Source organism: Mobula hypostoma, chromosome 2, assembly GCF_963921235.1.
Source record: "Mobula hypostoma chromosome 2, sMobHyp1.1, whole genome shotgun sequence".
Lineage (NCBI taxonomy): Eukaryota > Metazoa > Chordata > Chondrichthyes > Myliobatiformes > Myliobatidae > Mobula > Mobula hypostoma.
Window position 1 is genome coordinate 52,200,926 of NC_086098.1, and position 25,156 is coordinate 52,226,081.

At 41.5% G+C, this 25,156-nt stretch overlaps 1 protein-coding gene across 1 annotated transcript; it reads left to right on the top strand.

The window, feature by feature from the left end:
- The first annotated feature begins 250 nt into the window (after nt 1-250).
- tdrd6 (tudor domain containing 6) lies at nt 251-19,876 on the top strand. The gene is made up of 4 exons (XM_063036931.1): nt 251-6,959; nt 10,742-10,816; nt 11,208-11,300; nt 18,694-19,876. Exons 1-4 carry the CDS (start codon nt 515-517, stop codon nt 18,987-18,989), a joined length of 6,909 nt encoding a protein of 2,302 aa, XP_062893001.1. The 5' UTR covers nt 251-514; the 3' UTR covers nt 18,990-19,876.
- Nucleotides 19,877-25,156: the final 5,280 nt, after the last annotated feature.

The following is a 25,156-nucleotide window of genomic DNA, read 5'->3' on the forward strand; positions in this document are numbered from 1 at the left end:
CCTAATTCCGGAGTTTAATACACATCCCACTTTGGAAAGTCAGTCCCATGACAGCCCAGGTCTGTTCCAAGCCACGCATGCGCAAACATCAAACACTGGGATAACACAGGCAGCCGGTGCGAGCCAGAGCAATTCAACTAATTCGATTCTGAACAACCTTCCACAGAATCGCTGGTGTTCAAAATACCACTTTCTACACAGAAAAAATTCATTAGAAAGAAACACAGTGAAAGGCTAAAAGCTGGAAGGTGACGATTTCTCCTCCCCCCCCCGCCACGGGTTTTACGGGGAGCGCAACCAGCCGGCGCATGCGCAGCGATCGGGTTAAAAAGAGCGGTTAAACGGACCGTTCTTCTGACGCCTCTTCTGAGCGCGTGGTTATTATCGACGCGGAAACGGTCGAGCGCCCTTCAAACGCTAACGGCCGCCTGCGCGCAATCAGCGCCGGGTATTTACAAATACAAACGCCAGCGAGCCGGCAGAAGAGAGCCGCTCAGCACGGGGGGCGGTTGCGATGGGTTCGACGGGCGGGCTGCCGCCGACGGGCGTGTGCCTTGCGCTCCGGGTCACTCGAGTGGACCCACCCCGACCCAGCTCGGTATTGGTCAGGCTGTGGGGCCGCTTCCAGCAGCGCGAAAGGCAGCCCGAGTACCAGCGGATGCACATGGAGATCCTAAATTGGGCCAAGGCGGTGCGGCTGGGCGGCGGCCCCGAGCGCGGAGTGCCCGCCCCTCCTCTGGAAACTAACGAGCGCTGCTTGGCTGAGATCTGCGGCGAGTGGCACCGGGCCCGGGTGCTGAGCCGGGTGGACGACGACTATACCGTCTTCATGCTGGACGAAGGCCGGGCGCTGCCGGTCCGGGCCCGCAACCTGGACCGAGGTAAGAAGGAGTTTTTCCACTTGCCGCCCGAGGTGGTCTGCTGCATTCTGGCCAACTTGGTGCCGGCTAAGGACCCGGGAGCCTCCGCCCAGGAGGAGCAGAGGCGGTCACAACCACCGCCAGAGGTCGGCGACGGAGAGGAGGAGCGCGACGCGGGCGCCCGGCCCCGGGCGAGCAAGGCCACTGCCTGGCCGCCTGGTGCGTTGTCCTTCTTCCGCGGCCTGCAGGGGCGGACGCTGGATGCGCAGGTAGAGGCGGTGTTGCCCAACCGCTTGGTGCTGGTGGAGGTGGCGCGGGTGTCGAGGCAGCTGTGTGAACTGGGCCTGGCGCGCACCATCGACGCCGCCTCCTTCCGCCTGCTAGTGGAGGTGTCCACTTCGCGGCCCAGCGCCGCGCTCCGCAAGGAGTGCCTGAGCCTGCTGCCCCCGCCTTCCTCCGACGCTGCCGCCGCCCCCGCCCCCGCCCCCGGTCAGATTCCGGGCGGGGCTGAGGCCCTACAGCCGCCTCCGCCGCCGCAGCCACTCGGCGAGGCGGGCTACGGCCTCACCTACTTCTACCCGCTGCTGCAACTCGGCGAGACCGTGGCGGTGAGGGTCACCCATGTCCGCTACCCCGACCGCTTCTTCTGCCAGCTGAGATGCCACTGCCCCGAGCTGGAGCGGCTGCAAGACAGCATGCACCGCTACTACGAGAGTGGGCGCGCAGCCGAAGCGCCCCGCAAGCTGGGCACTCCGTGCGCCACCAAGAGCGCCGATGGCCGCTGGTACCGCGCTATCATCCAGCACACGCTGGCCGACGGCGTGTTGGAGGTTTTCTATGTTGATTATGGTGACCGTGAGGTGGTGTCGGCCCGAGCCGTATGCCGCCTCAGCCCCGGTTACTTCAAGATGCCTGTTGTCACCTACCCATTTGCTCTGCTGGACGTGTCGGACTACGGCCGCGGCTGGACGGCGCATCACGTCGAGCTGCTCAAATCGCTGATCCTGCGCAAAGTGCTGCAGGCCAAGGTGGAGTTCTACAACGCAGTGGAAAACGTATACCTGGTCACCCTTTACCAGGAGGATGGCCCCACCATCAATGCAGCTTTTTGTGCCCAAGCAGAAGGACTTCTTTCTGGGTATTGCACCCAAGATGGGGGAATAGGAAATGGTTGCCAGAAACTGAATGCTCTGCAATGTGGTGGTGACTATCTCGCTGAGGACAAAAGGATAGGAGTCTCGAAAGTCAAAGAACGTATCTCTGTACTCAAGAATGCAAATCTGAAACTAAATGCATTTTACGATGTTCTGGTTGAATTTGTGAAAGATCCTTCAGAATTTTGGATTCGAACCATGGAAACGGCCTGTGAGTTTGAAAATCTAATGAGTAGCATTGCCAAAAACTATGGACAATTAGGTCGAAATGAAGGGTTGATAAAAAAGCCTGAGCCTGGTTTATTATGTTGTGCTAAATTCAGGGCTGACGACTTGTTTTACAGAGCTGTTATTACAGAGATTCTTGATGGTGAATTCAGGGTTTTCTTCATTGATTATGGAAACATGGAAGTCGTGGGTTGGCATGATGTTAAGGCCTTACTTCCAGAATATCGAAAACTTCCTGCCTTAGCAATTAAGTGTTGCCTTGCTGACCTCTTTCCTAAAGAAGGAACTTGGAGTAGAGAAGCTGTTGACTATTTTGAAAAAGCAGTGTTTGAAAAACGTCTTGTAGTTCATGTCTTGGAGAAGGAGATGGACAAATATTTGATTGAACTGTTGGATGTGGAAGATGAAGGGGAACCTAGTATAAACAAGTTAATTTTAAAAGCAGGCTATGCTGATCACCAAGTCCATAGAATCTCTAACTTAAGTTTAAAGAATTTGGATGTATTAGGCCATTTGCACATTCCGTTTTCATCTGGAGAAACGTTTCGTATGCTTGGCGGAAACAAAATAGACAAATTTGAACAAAGCCCAATGACTCCTGATGCAGCTCAGTCATTCACAGATTATGGTGATACAGCTGAACTGGTGTCAAGTGATTCTCTAATCTCACTGCTATCTGGTCAGGAAGAATTTGAAGGTAATGATAGAGCAGAAATAATTACAGAATCTTATAAACAAGAATATCTTAAAGTGGGAAGTACAGTAGATGTACAAGTTTCTTTCATTGATGAGCCTGGTGACTTTTGGTGTCAAATGACTAAAAACGCACATGAATTGAAGATGCTGATGAGTAAAATACAAGAATATTACAACACACATGATGATCAGTTTCAGCCTGATCAATCTGCTTGCATAGTAAAGTATTCTGAGGATGGCAGATGGTATAGAGCATTGATACTGGGAAAAGTGGTTTTAATGGAAGTAGATGTGTTGTATATTGATTATGGAAATAGAGAGAGAGTATCCATTAGTGATCTACGTGCAATAAGACCAGAGTTTCTCCTTCTCAAGGGTCAGGCATTTAGGTGCAGTCTCTATAACATAATTCAGCCCATGGGTCCTGATCCATTCATATGGAATGAAGATTCAATTGCTGCATTCCATGAATTTATTGATAATGCTTTAAGCTTGTACATGGAGCTGAAATGCACAGTGTATGCATTGACTATTGTGGAGGATAAAGGACTCTGTAATATTGTGGATTTGAACACTCCATTCCAAAGTGCTTGTCAATTATTAATCGAGCGTGGCTTAGCCAAGTTTGTAGGATCACCTAGCATTCTTGCCCCTTCTGTAAGCCTTTACACTTACTATTATTCAACTCATGATGTGAAAATTGGTAGTGAAGAAGAAATGTATGTGAGTCATGTTGTAAATCCAACAAAGTTCTACTGTCTTCTTGGTAGAAACCTGGGTGTTCTAGATAAACTTACAGACAAAGTTAATAAACTCTCTGCTAAGATGCAAGGATATAATTTTACACATGGAATAGACCCTATCTGTCTTGCAAAATACACTGATAATCGGTGGTATCGTGCTTTAGCGTGGCCTGTACAGAACCGAATTCGGGTTTCATTCGTGGACTATGGGAACAAACTAGATGTTGATAAGAATGACTTGCTTCCTATACCCAACAGTGCAAAAGATGTTAAATTCTTACCCATGCAAGCAATTAAGTGTGGTTTATCAGATATACCAGCTGACTTATCCCTTGAAGTTATGTGGTTTAAAAAAGCTGTGATGGATAAACCTTTAAAAGCTGTAGTAGTTGCAAAGGAGACAGATGGAAAACTGATTGTTGAGCTATATGATGGGAACATGCAAATTAATGCAAAAATTAGAGAACAGCTTTGCCTGCAGGGTCGTAATGAAAGAAAAGTAAATGGTAATTCAGGAAGGCAAAAGCATAAGAGTGAAAAGTCGAGCTTTCCTTGTTTGGCAAAGAGTGATCATGAGTCATTGGCTCTCAAAAGCTGCATAGTTGAAGATCAAAGTGAAGACTGTGAAATTGAAAAGTTAACTGGATCTGTTTGCAAGCAGGACAGATGGAAGAATAGGGCTGAAGTCACTTCACAGACTGACGAAACCAGATTAAAAAGATGTATTCCCAACAAAATAGGTGCAATGCAGACAAAAGAATCTTCAGATATAGGGTCCAGTGGAGAAATGGGAAAAAATACATCTGTTGAAAGCACTAACTTAATCACAACATGGCCTAAGGTGATACATGTTCCTCCATTACTGAATCCTGGATTTAAAAGTGAAGTATCTGTTTCACACATTATCAATCCATCTCATTTTTTTGTTCAGCTTTCCCAAAATGAAGATAAGATAAAAATAATGGAAAAAAAGTTGAATGAATGTGTTATAAATTGTAGAAATGTTGGAAGCTTTAAGATGGGAGATGTTGTGTGTGCAGAGTTCCCTGAAGATGGCTCTCCATATAGAGCTATAATAACTGAAGCTCACAATGATTTGTTTACAGTGGAATATATAGATTATGGTAACACAGCAACTGTTGATGCTTCAAAAATCTTCCCTCTTCCAGCTGATTGCTTGGAAGTTCAGCGACTTAGCATACCTTGCTCTCTTGCTGGATTTCGGAATGCAAATTTTAGAGAAAACAAAATTATTCTTTCTGAATTTAAAAAGAGAACAAATAAAACACTGCTACAATGTGAATTTGTCCAGCAGTTTGGAGAATTGTGGGAGATTCACCTCTATGACAACCAGGGATTGTTGGCTGATGGTTTGAAAGATTCTTTATATAAAAGTGAATTACAATACACTCAGCAGTTGACTGAATGTCCTGTATTTGATGTAAGGCCTGCTTCAAAGTTCAAGGCATATGTCCTTTCAGTTAAGTCTCCCCAGCAATTTTGGTGTCAGTTTAAGACAACAGAGGATGGTGTTTTTATTGAATCACTTGAAAGAAACAAATATGAATGTGAATATCAATTAAAAAATGACTTGGCTCTCAAGGCTGGTAATCTATGTATGGTAAAAACTAAAAATCACCATAACTGGTCTACTTGTGAAATAGTGCAAGTTCTTGCTGGTAGTGTTGAAGTACTCTTTCTGAAGGAGGGCATTAAGGAAGTTATGAAAAATGAAGACCTGAGAGAAATAACACCTAAATTTGCATTGACTTATGAATGTAAATTGTATGGTTTGGTTCCAGTTGATGGGAATAGCTGGTCTGAACAAGCCACTGAACTCTTTAAAGCTTCAGTTTTGCACAAAACTGTCACTGTGAAAGTAATCAGTGTTTCAGAGGATAATATATTAGAAGTTGCTATATACGAGAACTTGGAAAATATCATGAGAAACAAATTAACTGCTTCAGGGCTAGGTGTTGAGAAATTGAATGAGAGTTTGCCTAACACAATCAACTTTGGACGTTACATCAGAAAAATGCCTTTAATGGGACAAGCTGTTGAAGGATATATCACAGCAGTGGAAAGTCCTAGCTATTTCTGGTGCCAATTTTCAATGCCTGAAATTCAGATGCTTTCTAAAAAGATGTGTGAAGTTGGAATATTTGGTATTACAGATAAAGAATTACTTTCCACCATTTCAATTGGTGACAGTTGTGCTTGTAAATATTCTGAAGATGACCTCTGGTACAGGGCTGAAGTAAAAAATATAAATGGCAACATGGTAACATTGCAATATGTTGACTATGGGAATGAAGATAATGTTGGACTAGAGCAAGTTAAAAGGATACCCAAGGAGCTGCTGAAGATTCCTACCCAGTGTTTTCCATGTTCCCTTTTTGGGTATGATTTGTCAAAAGGCTCTTGGAAAGATGGTGCAGTGGATGTACTTGTTGAATTTTCAGATCAGTTGTTAAATATTTCTGTGATAGAGAATGAACATGGAAAAGGAAATGCTCCATTTTTATCACATGTCCAGGTCCAGTATGCTGGTGGTACAATTAATGATGTTGTGAGAGACTTGTGGATTCCTCATCATGGAAGCGATCAGGTATGTGACAATTCATTAAGTGCCGAGCAGTTAACTCCTGTGCTGTCAAGTGCTGGGATCCAGAATGACGAAGATAACCTCATGCGGCCTACACGTTTGAAGGGATCAAATGAAGGGAGCTCTATCATTTTTATGCAAAATGAAAATGAGGAAAAAGTTAACACTAAAATTCCACCTGTACTCATAAAGGAGGGAGAATGCATAATTAATGTTCAGTGTATTGATTTGTCTCCAGTAGTGGATAGTGTGACCAATGGAATAGAAGTGTTACATACGTCAAAGATGAATGAACCTGTTGAGCAGAGTTCAGTTCTTGCTGAGGACAATACTAAAAATGTCCATTTAAGGTCTACCAATGAAGTATCTTCGGTGCAGAATTGTGTGAATGGAAACGCTTCAAACCTGCAACCTGAAGATGCAGATCTTAAGCCGCTCTCAGAACAAGAACCAATCAAAGTGTGTGAAGATTTGCAGGGTTCAATGCAGTGTATTGATCTGTATGAAGAGATTTTTAAATGCCATAGTGATCAGCCTCTTACTGAGGAGATTGGTGATGATTCTATGACCCGTATTCTCATATCCCATGATGATGACGAGGACTACTATGAAGATCAAAACTTGCCAGAAGCCCAAGTCAACAGCAGTTTAATAGAGGACCAGTTTGTGACAGGTGGGTAAGAAAGGGCAATTTCGGACTGGATTATAAAGCTTAGAAGTATGACTTTAAAACTTAAACGTAATATGTGACTTCACTAAAATTCTGAAGGTGGCAGTGGGAGCAATTCTACAGAGCAGAGCTGGAAATGTAAAACTAAGAATGAGAATTACTTGCATGTATAGGTAACTTTACTCCTTTAGATCAAGGGTTCCCAACCTGGGGTCCACGAACCGGGAAGGACAGTTTGAGGAGGAAGGGAGGAGGTATAAAGATTGGTGTTACGTTTTCAGTTGCATGGTGAAAGTGCCAGAAGGACAGTAGTTGTAGCTCACGGACAAGGGAGTTACAAATGAAAGTGCCTTTTGAAACGCTGAAAGGGAATTGGAAGATGTGACTGAAAGCTGGTGGAAAATAGAATTCTATAATTAATGATCTCTACAACTCATCCCTGAGGCAATCCTGATTGTCTTGGTAATAAAATATTGATAGGATTCAGAGCTGGGCGGAGAAACAGCTATTGGAGTTCAATCTAGAAGAATGAAGCGATACACTTTGGAAGGCCAAATTTGAAGACAATACAGGGTTAAGGGCAGAATTTTTTTTTTAAGCGTAGGAACAAAGGAATATTGGGGTTCACATTAATAGATCCCTCAGAGTTGCCGTGCAAGTTGGAAGATTGATTAAGAAGCAGTATGATGTGTTAGCCTTCATTAATCAGGGAATTGTGTTTGACCATGAGAAACATGTTGCACCTGTAGAAACATAGAAAGCCTACAGCACAATACAGGACCTTCGGCCCACAAAGCTGTGCCGAGTATGTCCTTACTATAGAAATTACCTAGGGTTACCCATAGCCCTTTTTTTTTAAAGCTCCATGTACCTATCCAGGAGTCTCTTAAAAGACCCTATCATATCTGCCTCCACCACCGTTGCTTGCAGCCCATACCAAGCACTCACCACTCTCTGCGTACAACAACAACTTACCCCTGACATCTCTGTACCTACTTCCAAGCACCTTTAAAACTGTGCGGTCTCATTAGCCGTTCCAGCCCTGGGGAAAAAGCCTCTGACTATCCACACGATCAATGCCTCTCATCATCTTATGCACCTCTATCAGGTCACTTCTCATCCTCTGTTGCTCCAAGGAGAAAAAAAGAGTTCACTCAACCTATTCTCATAAGGCATGCTCCCCAATCCAGGCAACATCCTGGTAAATCTCCTCTGCACCCTTTCTATAGTTTCCACATCCTTCCTGTAGTGAGGCAAGCAGAACTGAGCACAGTACTCCAAGTGGGGTCTGACCAGTGTCCTATATAGTTGTAACATTACCTCTCGCCTCTTAAACTCAATCCCACAATTGTTGAAGGCCAGTGCACCCTATGCCGCCTTAACTACAGAGTCAACCTGCATAGCAGCCTTGAGTGTCCTATTGACTTGGACCCCAAGATCCCTCTGATCCTCCACACTGCCAAGAGTCTTACCATTAACACTAAATTCTGCCATCATGTTTGACCTACTAAAATGAACCACCTCACTTGTCTGGGTTGAACTCTGTCTGCCACTTCTCAGCCCAGTTTTGTATTCTATCGATGTCCCGCTGTAACCTCTGACAGCCCTCCACACTATCCACAACATCTCCAACCTTTGTCATCAGCAAACTTACTAACCCATCCCTCCACTTCCTCATCCAGGTCATTTATAAAAAAAAAAATCAGAGTAAGGGTCCCAGAACAGATCCCTGGGGCACACCAGTGGTCACCGACCTCCATGCAGAATATGACTCGTTTACAACCACTCTTTGCCTTCTGTGGGCAAGCCAATTCTGGATGTAGAGTTCTTTTAGCTCTGGTTTAGACCTCACTAGGCATATTGTTCAATTCTGGTCAACTCATTGCCTGAAGGATGTGAAAACTTTAGAAAGAGTACAGCGGCGATTAACCAGGATACTCGCCGCATCAGAGTGCGTGACTTGAGCAAAGTTGAGTGAGCTAGGATTTTCTGTTTGGAGTGAAGGTGAATGAGAGGTAGTTTAATAGAGGTGTACAAGATGAGAAAAGGCATAGATAGTGGTCAGCCTGAGATTTTTCTGGGTGGAGATGGCTAATGAGGGTGGGCCTAATTGGTGGAATGTATAGGGCTGGGGGAGAATATCAGTGTGCAACTATTTTGTGGGTGGTATATGCCGGGGTGATGGTATGGACAGACACATTAGGACATTTAAGAGAACCTTAGATGGGTGTATGTGGAAGGGAAGGATTAGATTGATCATGGTGTAGGTTAAAGGTTGACATAAAATTGTGGGTTGAAGGGTCTGCACTGTTCTATGAACGTTGATTATAGTTTAGAATTTAATATTCAGTATATAGAGCTTTCATGCAAAGGTAGGTGATATTGCTAATACTAACATTTTAAAATTTGGCCAAAGACATTCTATCAGGAATTAGGTCAGTCAGAGTTCAGGGTTGTTGGTTTCCTAATCAGTTAAGTCATCTAATTAGGAATTCTTGGGAAACTGATTTTCAAAGTTCCATGTGATGAAGAAATCCTGCCATTTCTCAATTTCCTTCCTTAATCCCACCCACTATTTTAAAAAAACATTGAGGTCATGGTATTTTGGGTTCTACCATAGTAGAAATCTCCCCTATTGTACAAGGCACTATCAATTGCTGTGTTGATTGTGACAATTACCTTTAAAATTAAACATGCAGTTTTTGTTTGGTTGAACTAATATTTGACTTGTGTCAGTCACTTGATCTGATGTTAACAGATAACAAAAGACTTAGATTTTGCTTTTTAGCTCATTGCCATATAAGCCCTGTTGTCTTTAAATAGCACTTCAATCCATCTTCTGTTTACATCGAAACAGGAAAAACTACTGCACAGACCAGGCCCTTTGGCCCACAGTGCTGTGCTGAACATGTACTTCAGAACTTACCTAGGGTTACCCATAGCCCTCTATTTTCTCTACTTTTCTAAGCTCCATGTATCTATCCGTAAGTCTCTTAAAAGACCCTATCTGCTGGCAGCCCATTCCATGCACTCACCACTCTGGGGGGGGAAAAACAACTTACCACTGACATCTCCTGTGTATCTACCTCCAAGCACCTTAAAACTGTGCCCTCTCGTGACAGTCATTTCCGCCCCGGGAAAAAGCCTCTGACTATCCACACGATCAATGCCTCTCATCATCATCTTTACCTTAACCAGTTGTTTTTTTGTTTCTCCAACTTGGTTTCCTTGAAATTTCTAGTTGACTGTACTGAAGTGTGTGCAGTTTGAAGATCTGAAACCGTGCTAGAGAGGTTCAAGTTGTCAAACTTAGTACCACTTTGGTTTACACAAATGGATTACTGAATTGAAAATACCTGACTGGCTGCATCACTGCCTAGTATGGGAACTGTACCTCCCCTAATCGTAGGATTCTGCAGAGAGTGGTGCGGACAGCCCAACACATCTGTAGTTGTGAACTTCCATGATTCGGGACATTCACAAAGACAGATGTGTAAAAAGGGCCTGATCGTGGGGACCCACATCACCCCAACCACAATCTAGTCCAGCTGCTACTATCTTGCAAACAGTACCACAGCATAAAAGCCAAGACCGGCAGGCTCTGGGACAGCATCTTCCACGGCCATCATTCTGATTAACCCATGCTGAATTGAGTGTATTCTATTGTTATGACTTTATAAATTACTATGATTGTACATTTAGAGATGTAATATAAAGATTTTTACTGGTATGTGAAGGGATGTAAAAAGTAGTCAATTCAGTTCAATTCTTCATCATTTTAACAGACATTGGGATGAATATCTGCTTGGAAGAAGAAAGCAAAATTCTATCTGATGAAAGTCTTGAAGTGGTGAATGAAGGTATATGAAGATATGACAGTTTAAAATAAAGTACAAGTGCTATTTAAAGACAGTTTAAAAATAAAGTACAAGTCAGATCTGGTAAAAGCATGAATAAATTGCCTCATATTTACTGAATCAGATTAATTGTTAAGAGATGGTTGTTAGGATTTTAGACTTGGTGAGAGTAATGGAGCTGGGCAGTTTGTCTTTGTCCATTTTGTTGACAACATCACTGGAGATATTTTGCACTGCAGTTAACTTTTAAGCTTGTGTTTATACCACAGTTGTGTTTTGGGCATGCAACATTTATTGTAAAGTTTGTAAAATTTATTTAAGACATTCTCAAGGATCTATTCATGTTGTAGAGTACATGGGTACTTGTTCACATAATGGTGCTTTTTTTTTGCAGGAAAACACAAAGATTTTGAAGAAAATAATGAGAACAAAAGTATTCTGTTAGATGATCCACTATCTGTGACAGCTGATAGCAACACAGTACAAGGTATGAAACATTTCTTGTATGTTTTGTAATGAAATGTAATTTGTCATGGTATTGTATGTATATTTTGGTAAATTATACGTTGCTTGTGATCTTATTTGAAAATTGGTTTTAAATATTAAGGAATTTTTAAGTGTTTTTCCATTCCAGCTTTCATTATACCTTAATCTTCTAAATTTTTTCCAAATATTGCAAAAGAGACCTTTGTTTGGCAGAGAAGGTAGGAAACTAGATCCTGTTCTGATGTGATATTTGAGATAGCTGTTGAAGTTGGAAAATGATTTGGTGAGATAATTGCATCCATTCTGCCTGGATTTGGCAGTACTTCTGTTCAGGAAAGGTCTGTATGGTTAATTTCATTATTCAAATTTTCTCAAAGAAATTAATCTTGGCTGTTTCCATAACCAGTGTTGACATTGTGTGAGAAGATTAATAATTCAGTTAGCTACAAAATGCTGATTTAAAAAAAAAACCTGTGTGTTTCAATATTTCTGGTAGAGACAAGGACATTTCAACTGTATTCTCCCATATCTTTTTGTTATAGAAACATAGAAAGCCTACAGCACAATACAGGCCCTTTGACCCACGAAGCTGTGCCGAACATGTCCTTACTATAGAAATTACTTAGGGTTACCCATAGCCCTTTATTTTTCTAAGCTCCTTGTACCTGTCCAGGAGATTCTTAAAAGACCCTATCGTATCTGCCTCCACCACCGCTGCCGGCAACCCATTTCACACACTCACCACTCTTTTTTTTAAAAAAAAAACAAAAAAAAACACTTACCCCAGACATTTCCTCTGTACCTACTTCCAAGCACCTTAAGCCTGTGCCCCCTAGTGTTAGCCATTTCAGCCCTGGGGAAAAGCCTCTGGCTATCCACATGATCAATGCCTCATCATCTTGTACACCTCTATCAGGTCACCTGTCATCCTCTGTCGCTCCAAGGAGAAAAGGCCAAGCTCACTCAACCTATTCTCATAAGTCATGCTCCCTAATCCAGGCTACATCCTCGTGAATCTCCTCTGCACCCATTCTATGGTTTCCATATCCTTCCTGCAGTGAGGTGACCAGAACTGAGCACGGTACTCCAAGTGGGGTCTGACCAGGGTCCTGTATAGCTGCAACATTAACTCTCTGCTCCTAAACTCAAACCCCAGATTGATGAAGGTCAAAGCACTGTACGCTTTCTTAACCATAGTCAACCTGTGTAGTAGTTTTGAGTGTCCTATGCACTCAGACCCCAAGATCCCTCTGATCCTCCACACTGCCAAGAGTCTTACCAGTAATACTATATTTTGCCATCATATTTGACGTACCATAATGAACCATCTCACACTTATCTGGGTTGAACTCCATCTGCTACTTCTCAGCCTAGTATTGCATCCTATCAATGTCCTGCTAACAGCCCTCCACACCCCCAACCTTTGTGTCATCAGCAAATTTACTAACCCATCCCTGCACTCTCATCCAAGCCATTTATAAAAATCATGAAGAGTAAGGGTCCTAGAATAGATCCCTGAGGCACACCAGTGGTCATTGACCTCCATGTAGAATATGACCCGTCTACAGCCACTCTTTGCCTTTTGGATCCACAAAGCAAGCCAATTTTGGATCCACAAAGCAATGTCCCCTTGGATCCCATGCCTCATTACTTTCTCAATAAGCCTTGCATGGGGTACCTTTCTCAATAAGCCTTGCATGGGGTACCTTGCTGAAATCCATCTACACTAAATGTACTGTTCTACCCTCATCAATATGTTTAGTCACATCCTCAAAAAATTCAATCAGGCTCATAAGGCTTTACAAAGCCAAACTGGCTATTCCTAATATTATACCTCTCCAAATGTTCATAAATCCTGCCTCTCAGAATCTTTTCCTTCAGCTTAACAACCACTGAAGTAAGACTCACTGGTCTGTAATGTCCGGGGCTATCTCTGTTCCCTTTCTTGACTAAGGAAACAACATCTGCAGCCCTCCAATCCTCCAGAACCTGTCCTGTCCCCACTGATGATGCAAAGATCATCGCCAGAGGCTCCCACAGTAGCTTGGGGTACATCTCCTCTGCTCCCGGTGACTTATCCAACTTGATGCTTTCCAAAAGCTCCAGCACATCCTCTTTCTTAATATCTATATGCTCAAGCTTTTTAGTGCACTACAATCGCCAAGATTCTTTTCCGTAGTGAATACTGAAGCAAAGTATTCATTAAGTACCTCAGCTATCTCCTCTGGTTCCATACACACTTTCCCACTGTCACACTTGATTGCTTCTATTCTCTCACCTCTTGCTCTTCACATACTTGTAGAATGCCTTGGAGTTTTCCTTAATCCTGTTTGCCAAGGCCTTCTCATGGCCCCTTCTGGCGTACTAATTCTTAAGATCCTTCCTGCTAGCCTTCTAAACTTCAAGATCTCTATCATCACCTAGTTTTTTGAACATTTTGTAAGCTTTTCTTCTTGACTAGATTTACAATAGCCTTTGTATGCCACGGTTCCTGTACCGTACCATCCTTTCCCTGTCTTATTGGAATGTACCTCTGCAGAACTACACGCAAATATCCCCTGAAAATTTGCCACATTTCTGCCGTACATTTCATTGAGAACATCTGTTCCCAATTTATGCTTCCAAGTTCCTGCCTGATGGCCTCATTTCCCCTTACTCCAATTAAACACTTTCCTAACTTGGCTTTTCCTAGCTCTCTCCAATGCTATGGTAAAGGAGATAGTGATCATAATTCTATCTCCAAAATGCTTTCCCACTGAGAGATCTGACACCTGACCAGGTTCATTTCCCAATACCAGATCAAGTACAGCCTCTCTTCTTGTAGGTTTATCTACATATTGTGTCAAAAAACCTTCCTGAACACACCTGACAAACTCCATGCCATCTAAACCCCTCGCTCTCGGGAGGTGCTAATCCATATTTAGGAAATTAAAATCTCCCATCACGACAACCCTGTTAATATTACACCTTTCCAGAATCTGTCTCCCTAACTGCTCCTCGATGTCCCTAGTACTATTGGGTGGTCCATTTATATATTTAAAAAAAAAACACCTAGTAGAGTTATTGACCCCCTTCCTGTTCCTAACTTCCATCCACAGAGACTCTGTAGACAATCCCTCCATGACTTCCTCCTTTTCTGCCGCTGTGACACTATCCCTGATCATCAGTGCACCCCCACTTCTGCCTCCGTCTAAGTAACCATTTCTGCCCCTGAGCTATCCAAGTCTCTGTAATGGCCACAACATCATAGCTCCAAGTACTGATCCACACTCTAAGCTCATCCTCTGTTCATAATACCGCTTACATTAAAATAGACACATCTCAAACCATCGGTCTGAGTGCATCCCTTCTCTATTACCTGCCTAGCCCCTCTCTGGCACTGTCTACAAGCTTTCTCTACTTGTGAGCCTACCGCCTCGTCCTCAATCTCTTCAGTTTCAGTTCTGTTCCCAACCCCCCCCCACAATTCCAGTTTAAGGTCAAGTTGCTTTTATTGTCATTTCAACCATAACTGCTGGTACAGTACACAGTAAAAACAAAACAACAATCCTCCAGGACCATGGTGCTACATGAAACAACACAAAACTACACTAGACTACCTAAAGTTTCCCCAATAGCTGTAGCAAACCTCCTTGCAAGGATATTTTCTATGTTTCTATGTTTCTATGTTTCTATGATATTGGTCCCCCTGAGATTCAAGTGCAACCTGTCCTTTTTGTATAGGTCACACCTGCCCCAAAAGAGCTCCCAATGATGCAGAAATCTGAATCCCTGCCCCCTGCTCCAATTCCTCAGCCACACATTTATCCTCCATCTCACTGTCATGTGGCACAGGCAGTAATCCTGAGATTACTACCTTTGAGGCCCTGCTTCTCAACTTCCTTCCTAACCTATGTTATTGGTTACATCTGCCAATTTAATGGAACTGTATTGGAGTTTTTCAATGTTTTAATTAGCATCATAGATTTATAAAACACAAAATTGGTATTTTCTCCTACAGGAATTTTCATGGACTTCTATTGTATACTAGACTTGGCTATTGTTGAATGGCAACAACAAAATGTAGGGAATTTGGGCCTAGCCAGATTTGCTGCTGAATTTCAAATGGAAACCACTGAAGGAGCAGGCACTTGTCACCAGCTTGTTGGAAGTTTAGTTTTGCCTCTTGTAGAATTAGGATTGAAAAATATGGTTGAATGCTAGCTTCTCTTTGAAACTGTGACTGGCTGGTCATCACTGCTAGATAAGAGCTATCTTATTGATCTGTTTGAGTAGCTGTAAAGGAAAAGCTAAAATGTTCTGGAAGGACTAGTATGAAATTGATTGGATATATAATGTAATGAATTGCAAGTCTTAGCTAAGGATTTTTGAGAAATTGAAGCTTTGGTTGGGTTTCTGTAATTGTACTATTGAATCATAACCCTGATTTTATTGACATGCTGAAGCATTTGATACTTTGAACATTCACTGTGAGCTGTATTTCAAATTGATTATAATTGTTTAATTATTACTAAATACTTGGTGCAATAAAGCTGACAAGTAGCCTAACTGAGCTAGTCCCTAAACCTTTTCTATACCCATGTAGTTTTTAAAATGTAATTGTATCTGGATCTACCACTTCCTCTGGTAGTTTGATATAATCATCTCCCTGTACAGGGGTTCCCAGCCTGAGGTCCAGGGCCCCTTGGTTATTGGTAGGGGTCCGTGGCATAAAGAAGGGTTGGGAACCCCTTCTGTAAAAGAACTTTACTCTTGGATTCTCTTAAATCTTTGGCCTTTCCCTTTGAACCTATTGCACAAGTTTTGAGCTCCTCTAACCTAAGGAAACTGTAGATCTCAAATAGATCTTTAGATAGTCAAAGCTCAAACTGGGCATGGCACATGATGAAGAACCCAAGGAAGATGCTTTGGCTAATTGCCCTATCTATGCCCCTCAGAAACCGAAGGTCATCTTGCACTTATTTAGTGTTTCTGAATAACCTAAGCCTTATAGGCCCAGTAACAACATAATCATTTTAACATGCTGTCTGTAGTACTGGATGAGTTGGACTGAAGGTCTTGTCTCCATGTTTTATTGTGCTATGGTTCTATCTTGTTTTTGTAGTAATTAACAGAATAGTCCCAAGGTCCTACCATTCACTGAAAGTACAATGCTGATTTGTCTGACTAAATACAACATCTCTCACTTGTCCAAATTAAGCTTCATTGTCAGTGTTTCCCACTTAGATTTTATACACCTATTTTAAAACTGTTTAATGAAAAATCTTCTAATATGAAGCCCCATTCCATGTGTGCTCTCAAAAATTTGATTGTCTAGAATCGATCCATTGAAGATTGAACCCTCTAACCCCAGCATTACTTTGGATAAAGAAAAGCATTCCCAGTTCAGATCTTAAAGCCTTGCATAATTTTTACTTGTACTTTGGATCACTTGTAATACATTTGGTTTTTCTTGTGGAAAATTGTCAATTATCATTTTTCTCTGCATCACCTGTAAGCAAGGATAGAATTTACCTGTCTCCTCATCTTCTACTTCTTCCCCATCCAGTGATTTATCCTTCAGTTTTTGCCAACTTGAGTGATTTCATCACCATTTTTCCAGCCATCTTCCAACATTTTTAGTAAGGTGTTTGAGAAGGTCCCTCATGGGAGGCTCATCCAGAAGATTCAGATGCATGGGAACTGGTTTGCCCATAGAGGCCAGAGGGTGGTGGTTGAGGAGACTTATTCCAACTGGAGGTCTTATGTTTACAGATCATATGGAGATTGGTGTTGCAGATAGAGTAAATGACTGACAAAGATCGTTGCTGATGATGGGCAGAGAAATGACAGGTGGAGTGGAGTTTAACCCAGCCAAATGTGTTGTAACTTGGTCAAATGTAAAGAGACACTACACTTAAAGGCAGGAGGACGCTTAACAGTGATGATGAGCTGGTGGTTCTTTGTCCTAAGTTCATAGCGCCATGAAAATGGCTTCACAGGTTGTTAAGGGGATTAAGGCAGCATATGACATGCTTGTTTTTATTAGTTGAGGCGGAGCTAAAAAGCCAGGAATTTGTGTTGCAGCTTTATAAAACTAGTTGGGCCACATCTGGAGTATTGCATACAATTCTGGTCACCCCATTACAGGAAGGATGTTGAGGCTTTGGAGGTAGTGCCAAAGAGGTTTTACCAGGATGTTGCCTGGATTTAGAGGGCATGTGGTATCCCAAGCCAGACATACCTAGACTGTTTCTCTGCAGCAGCGGAGGTTGATGGGAAATCTGATACTTGTAAGATTATGAGAGACATAAATAGAGTAGACAGTATCTTCTGAAGTTTGAATACCAGAGGGCATGCATTTAAGATGAAGGTGTAATTTCAAAGATGTGAGAGGCAAGTTGTGTTTTTTTTTAAAGTGACGGGTGCGTGGAGTGTGCTGCTGGGGGTATTGATAGAGGCAGATACATGAGAGATTTTTAAAGAGACGTTTAGATGGGCAAGTGAATGTGAGGAAAACGGAAGGATAAGGACATTGTGTAAGAAAATGGGATTAGATAAGTTGGCCATTTGAATTTTAATTAATTTGGTTCGGCACAATGTGGGCTGAAGGGTCTGTTCTGTGCTTATACTGTTCTATGCTCGTACGTAGTGTTCCACAAATCACTCACCTTTTGGTGCTTTCCATCATGAACTCTTGTTCCCTTTACTATTACTTCCTGCCATAAGGGATCCAGAGTCGTTACCAAAGCAGTGATTCACTTGCACTTGCACTTACACTTCCACTCTGGAGCACTGTATTTGGAGCAATGTGTTTTTACTCTTTAAAAGCTTGCAGTGTATGGTGTGTGGGAGTGATTTGGAGCTTGTTGTCTGCCACTTAAACTTTCCATTTCACTCTCATTGTGGCCTCTAGATTTGTTTAAAATAAGGCTGAATTATAGTTTTAAGGAGCAACACCATCTTCCATATGGCTGTATTGCAGTATAATAGGCTCAGTAATAATTGCACAACATCAGTTAATTCCCAGTTATCTGTTTTGGAATTGAGCATTTTAGTGTGGTATTATCTCAGCTTTCCTCTCCCTTGTACAGTGCATTTTGCAATTTTGTAACATTTCTATTCCTTTTTCCCTCTCTGCTTACATTTCATTGCGTTTGCTCTTTTCTGTTTTGTAACTCCCCTGTCGACCAGCAGACCTCTATAACCGTTCCACAGCATCCCTGGCCTCAAATTATTAGAGATTGTCCTATCCATGTCCCTCCAACTTCTCTAGCTTTAAAGTAATTTGGTTTCTTTTCCAGTTCTGATGGACATTAACTGTCCTCTCCACAGATGCTGCCTGATTTGCTGATTATTATTTTTGTTGAAATAAGGTTCTGTTCTCCTGCTAATGCCTTGTTTTTTGAACTTAGAATCATCTTCATTGATCCTTCAGCCTGAATCTGAATTATCACACCATTTGCATCAATATGAGAATGAACATCAGGACACAAAGTCAAGCTCCTCTAATTACAGTACTCGTGTCTCTGAGAAAGAAATGGTTGTCTCTGAAGTTAATTGTGAGGAAGTTGATGGTCAAACTGTGCCTTCTAAGACTGTCATTCAGCTGGACGAAGAACAATTGATCCATGGCACCAGTACTGAAGTTACAGATGTGTTTTCTTCCACTAAATCGGATGTTGCATTGCTTGAGCACTTTGACGATTAAAAACCCAGACTTCGATGGATTCCTTTTGCTACACTCTTGGCAGCAGAAAATGTTTGAGAATTCGCCTGACACAAATTTGGAAGCTAATGTCTATATCAAAGTAGAAGGCAAATCTGTGGATTTACTCCATTAATGGTTATCAGTCTTGAAGGAAGATACAAACAAATAATGATTCCTGCTTCTGAAGTTTTTGTTAAAATACTACAGTTACAATACTGGTAAATAAGTAGTATTTTTCATTTACTCTCTGGTATGGCTCTACTCATTTTAAAAAGTAAAGGATGCTGTAGTCAAATGAAACCAAATACTGCTCTGGTACTTTTTGACATAGTTGATTAGGAAACTAGAAAAGAGATTAATCTATTTCATCCTATGGAACGTTTAAGTTTGGGATTCAAACATGCATTCAGTTCACTTGATATAGCAGTTTTTTTTACTTTTCACGAACATGAAAATGCTTGTGAGTAAGGGAAAGAGCAAGAGACTTACTGATGGATATACAGCCTGTTGCGTGCAATTGATAGATTACTGCTGGTATCAGTCTGTTGGAAAAATAGCACATTTCATCTATAGGGATGAACAGAAACTTAAGTATTAAAAATCTGTAAAGCAGATAGTGAATACCGAAAATCTTGCCAAAACCTGATCAGTATTCAAGAATGTCAATGCCTTTAAATTGTTTCTGTATGTATATTACAGCCAAGAAAAGTAATTACCCAGAATTTCTGGAAAAAATCCTTTTTACAAATTCTAAATGATGGATTATAATGCAAGTCAACTTTGGCCTAAAATATAAAGGAATGTCTGCAACACTCAGCATCAAAATACCTGTACACTGCACGTGTTTTTACAAATGTTCAATTAAAGTGACAAATAAAAGCTTATTTATCCACGCTTGAGGGCTAATGAAAGTTGCACTGCAGTGTTGTACTAAATAAGTTCCAGGTGTTTTTATTCTGTAACTAAAATGATCAATTTCCTTGCAAACAAAACTCTTTGATTATTCCTTATTTGACAAATACGCCCTTAATTTCACAGTAGTAGTTGAAATTTCAACCTCTTTTATACTTCCTAACTTTTCCCTTTGTTCATGTCAGAACTCTTGATATTTTGCAAATGGTTTTTGTATGTGTCTTTGGCTTTGAGCAATGTTCCAAATGTTTTATTTCAAACATGTTACTTGTATATCACTTTGTAATTTGTTTTCCGTATCCAGGTTTCCCCCGCTATCTGAAGGTAGAGCGTTACTATGAAACAGTTTAAGTGAGAATGTTGTAAAGTGAATAAGCAATTACCATTTATTAATATGGGGAAATTTTTGAGTTTTCCCAAACCCAAAAAAAACTTACAAAATCATGCCAAATAACAAAACCTAAAATAACAGTAACATATAGTAAAAGCAGGAATTATATGATAAATACACAACCTATATAAAGTAGAAATACTTTTCTGCACTGTCTAGCGCAGCGAAAATCTCACAGCAGCACACTTGGCGGAAGCGCTCTTGGCAGAAACACTCTCTCCAGTAACCTTTAAGCTATGAAGCTGCCATATCATACCAAATAACACAAAAATACACGGCCTATATAAAGTAGAAATATTGTGTGTACGGTAGCCAAACTCTCTATTGCTGTATTGTTGATGGTTCGAAGCCTTTAAAATCATTCACTGCTTCAGGACATAGTTTCCTCCAAACATCATTTCTCATTGAGACTGTTAGCCTATCGAGAGCATCTCCAATGTTGGTGATTGCCAATTTTATATTGTATTCTTTCCAGATCTCTCTCAGATGCTTTGGAGCTGCCCTGTCTGGCAATGGTACTTAAAATAAAACGCATCACATTTTGTGTATAGTAAGCCTTAATTCTGGCTATTAGGCCTTGTTTGCATGGTTGCAGCAACAATATCATATTCGGCGGTAAGAATGCAACACGAATGTTACCGCCATACTCGGTAATGCCAGGGGGATGAGCAGCACAATTATCGACAATCACAGGACACCTATTATTGAGGTTGTTTTCTCTATAGTATTTTTCAACAAAAGGACTAACCTATCCACTCAGGTACTCAGGAAAAAACACTTGGTTATTCCAACCACTTGGATGTGAATGGAACACAATGGGAAGTATTTTCTTATCAGTGCCTTTAAGTGGCCTTGGATTTTCTGAATGATAACTAATAGAGGCTTAAGGGCAGCATCACCAGTGCTGTTAATAATAGGCATTAGGGGAAACCTGTCCTTCGATGCCTTGTGTCCCTTAGCCTGCTTTTCTTCTATTGAAATAAATGTCTTGCTTGGCAATTTTTTCCAATAAATTGCAGTTTTGTCACAGTTAAGCACTTACAAGAATAACCACCTTCTGTAATTATTTTCTTCAGTTCTGCTGGGAACTTTTTGGCAGCTTCAGTACCAGCTGAAGCGCTCTCTCCGGTAAACATTGAACAATGAAACTGCCCTCGCCTCAGAAACCGATTCAAATCACCCATGACTACCTTTAAATTCCACTTTTGCAACACTTTCATCACCATCATCCAGTGCTTTCTGTTTCAGCTTATTAAAAAGACTGACTGATTTGACTGATTTCTCCTTAAATATAAGAAAATTTAATGGAACACCACACTTTGTACACCCATCAATCCACTCAAGCAATAGACTTCACATTTTATCCATTATTGGATGCTGACTAAGAGAGACCACTTTGCTATGAGCAGAACCTACAGTACCATCGGCAGCTTTCAAAATTCTCTCTGCATATAAATAGTGTGAAATGGACGCAGGCAAGTTGAATGCACAGACCATGTCCTTACTTCATTCACCACAATTGAAATGCTTAATTATGTCTAGTTTTACGCTAAGTGTAACACCCTTAGGAGCTTTTTTAGGCTTTTCCAATACCATAGAACTTATCTTGCTCGGATGCACAAAATTAATCGAGATAAAGCACTTGTTAAGCAATGGCAGCTAGAATGCAGTTCCGGGGAAGGAGCTTGGCTGTTCGTGCGCACGCTGCCTTTTTTTTGTAACAGTGAAAACACCTGTTAACGAAAACAGGTAACTAATGGAGGTCTTTCATAACAGCGAGGTGTCGTAAAGTGAATGTTCAGAAAATGGGGACCACCTGTATAATGAAATTTTTTTGGAGTGGTAAAGGAGGTTGAATACAGGTTATTCACATAGAGCTAAATGTGTTACAGGATCACATAGCACTGATTAAGATTCAGAATGTACTTGTAGGGTGGTAGTAGAAGCAAATTTAATTTTAGTATTCCAAAAGGAACTGATTATTCACCATCTCTGGGGAAAATGGAGTGGGTCTAACTGGATAGTTCTTGTGCAAGCCCACTTTGGATATACAAGGCCGAATGGCATTTGTGTTGCAGCTATTGTGATAGTTGGAGCAGCTAAGACATTTACTCAACTTTTGATGCTATTGTTTCAATTTGTTTTAGGTTTCCTTTATGATTATTTAAAGCAAAAGTATGGCAACTTTTGTTTTCAACTTGCAATCAGATTAACTGCAGAATGGTGTTTTTTAATTTATTCCATTTTTGAGGATTTGGGTGTCATTGACAATTTGTTGTCTATTGCTGATTTCCTGGTTGTGTGCAGATGGAGGGAATGAATGTGTAGGATGGTGAGTGGATGCTAGTCAAGCAGGCAGTCTTAGTGAAGTGGCAATTATTCACGTAAGCAAAAAGTGTTTTCTTTATTTATTATTGACATACAGCACGCTGCCTGGCAATTCCACCGATTTAATCTTATCCTAATCACGGGACAATTTACAATGACGTCTTTGAACTGTGGGAGGAAACCCATGTGTCATGGAATGAATGTACAAACTCCTTAGTCAGTGGTGAACCCAAGCAGTTTCAAGTTCCTGGGTTTTGACGTCTGAGGATCTATCCTAGGTTCAACATATACAATTACAGAGAAGGAACAAGTAGCCATATTTCAGTTAGAGTTTGAAGAGCGTTGGTATGCCAGCAAAGGCACTCTCAAATTTCCACAGATGTACCTTAGCATTCTGACTGGTTGTATTACCGGCTCCAATGGCAGTGCCACTGCATGGTGCCAGCTCCATGGGCACTAGCCTCAGCAGCATCCTTCAAAAGGTGGCATCCATCATTAAGGATCTCAGTCATACAGGACATCCCCTCTTCTCATTGCTACTATCAAAGAGAAGGTACAGGCCCCTGAAGACATACTCAGCATTTCAGGAACAGCTTTTTCCTCTTGCCATCAGAATTTTGATTTGAAAATGAACCCTCAAAGTATTTCCTCTTTGCACTGTTTTTATCTATTATTGTAATTTATAGCTTTTGTTACTATGTACTGCTGCCACATATGAAATGTCACAATGTATGCTAGTATAACCTGATTCTGAAATGAAACTAACGTGAACTTTTCAGACATCTGTTGAAGAACCCATTCTTGGACATAAAAGAAACTTAATATATCCTCAGAAACTGACTTGCCTGTACAAGAACGTGATGAGAAATACTTCCCCAATTTCAAATGCATAAGCTCTCATTGCAGTTTAATATGATAGTGTAGAATTTTTGTTAATTTTTCCACTTGATTTAAGGAGTAAGGGAGATGTAACTAGTGGTCAGTTCTGTCTGGAACAAAGCCACTGATTTGATTGACTTTGTCATTACAGTTACTGCTAGTTGGCGGGTGATACTATTATGCAAATCCCTGTTCACATGTAGGAAACTTGGGCTTTCATGGCAAATTCTGTACTGACATGATTATTGAAAACTGCCAATATATAGTGTACTGGTAGAGTTGAGAGGATAAAGTTGCAAACTCTTTCTAAGAGAAAAGACGAGTTTACTTTAATCAGTAAACTTTCTAAAGTTCTGGTAAATCTCAGAGGGGGATTTAATTCATTTTGGCCTGTACAGTGATTAAAAGTAGACTGGCCAATATCATTGGAACCTGATGATTTTCATTCTATTTAATTGCGTAGCCAAGTGGTTAAGGTGTTCATTTAGTGATTTGAAGGTCGCTAGTTTGAGCCTTGGCTGAGGCAGCGTGTGTGTGCAAGGCACTTAACCACACATAGCTCTGCGATGACACCGGTGCCAAGCTCTATGGGTCCTAATGCCCTTCCCTTGGACAACATTGGTGGCATGGATTGCAGCATAGGCAACTGCTGGTCTTCCATACAACCTTGCCCAGGCTAGTAGAAGTGAAAATCCCAGTCTTTTTACGTTTGTATTTTTTAATATAATAGGGCATCTTCAAGTGTGACAATGGGAAAGTGTGTATGGAACTGGAGGAAATAGTAGAGGTACTTAATGAATACTATACTTCAGTATTCACTATGGAAAAGGATCTTGGTGATTGTAGTGATGACTTGCAGCAGACTGAAAAGCTTGAACATGTAGATATTAAGAGGATGTGCTGGAGCTTTTGGAAAGCATCAAGTTGGATAAGTTGCTGGGTCTGGATGAGATGTACCTCAGGCTACTGTGGGAGGTAAGGGAGGAGATTGCTGGGCCTCCGGCAAAGAGCTTTGCATCATCAATGGGGATGGGAGAGGTTCCGGAGGATTGGAGGGTTGCGAATGTTGTTCCTTTATTCAAGAAAGGGAGTAGAGATAGCCCAGGAAATTATAGACCAGTGAGTCTTACCTCAGTGGTTGGTAATTTGATGGAGAAGATCCTGAGAGGCAGGGTTTATGAACATTTAGAGAGGTATATGATTGGGAGTGGTCAGCATAGCTTTGTCAAGGGCAGGTCGTGCCTTATCAGCCTGATTGAATTTTTTTTGAGGATGTGACTAAACACATTGATGAAGGAAGAGCAGTAGATGTAGTGTATATGGATTTCAGCAAGGCATTTAATAAGGTATCCCATGAAAGGCTTACTGAGAAAGTAAAGTGGCATGGGATCCAAGGGGACATTATTTTGTGGATCCAGAACTGGCTTGCCCACAGAATGCAAAGAGTGGTTGTAGATGGGTCATATTCTGTATGGAGGTCGGTCACCAGTGGGGTGCCTCAGGGAATTGTTCTGTGACCCTTACTCTTTGTGATTTTTATAAATGACCTGAATGAGGAAGTGGAGGGATGGGTTAGTAAGTTTGCTGATGACACAAAGGTTGGAGGTGTTGTGGATAGTGTGGAGGGCTGTCAGAGGTTACAGCGGGATATTGATAA

Coding starts and splice junctions, on each gene's coding strand:
- tdrd6 (XM_063036931.1), top strand. CDS start 515: ATGGGTTCGACGGGCGGGCTGCCGCCGACGGGCGTGTGCCTTGCGCTC. Junction 6,960..10,741: donor AGAGGACCAGTTTGTGACAG/GTGGGTAAGAAA, acceptor TCATTTTAACAG/ACATTGGGATGAATATCTGC. Junction 10,817..11,207: donor TCTTGAAGTGGTGAATGAAG/GTATATGAAGAT, acceptor TTTTTTTTGCAG/GAAAACACAAAGATTTTGAA.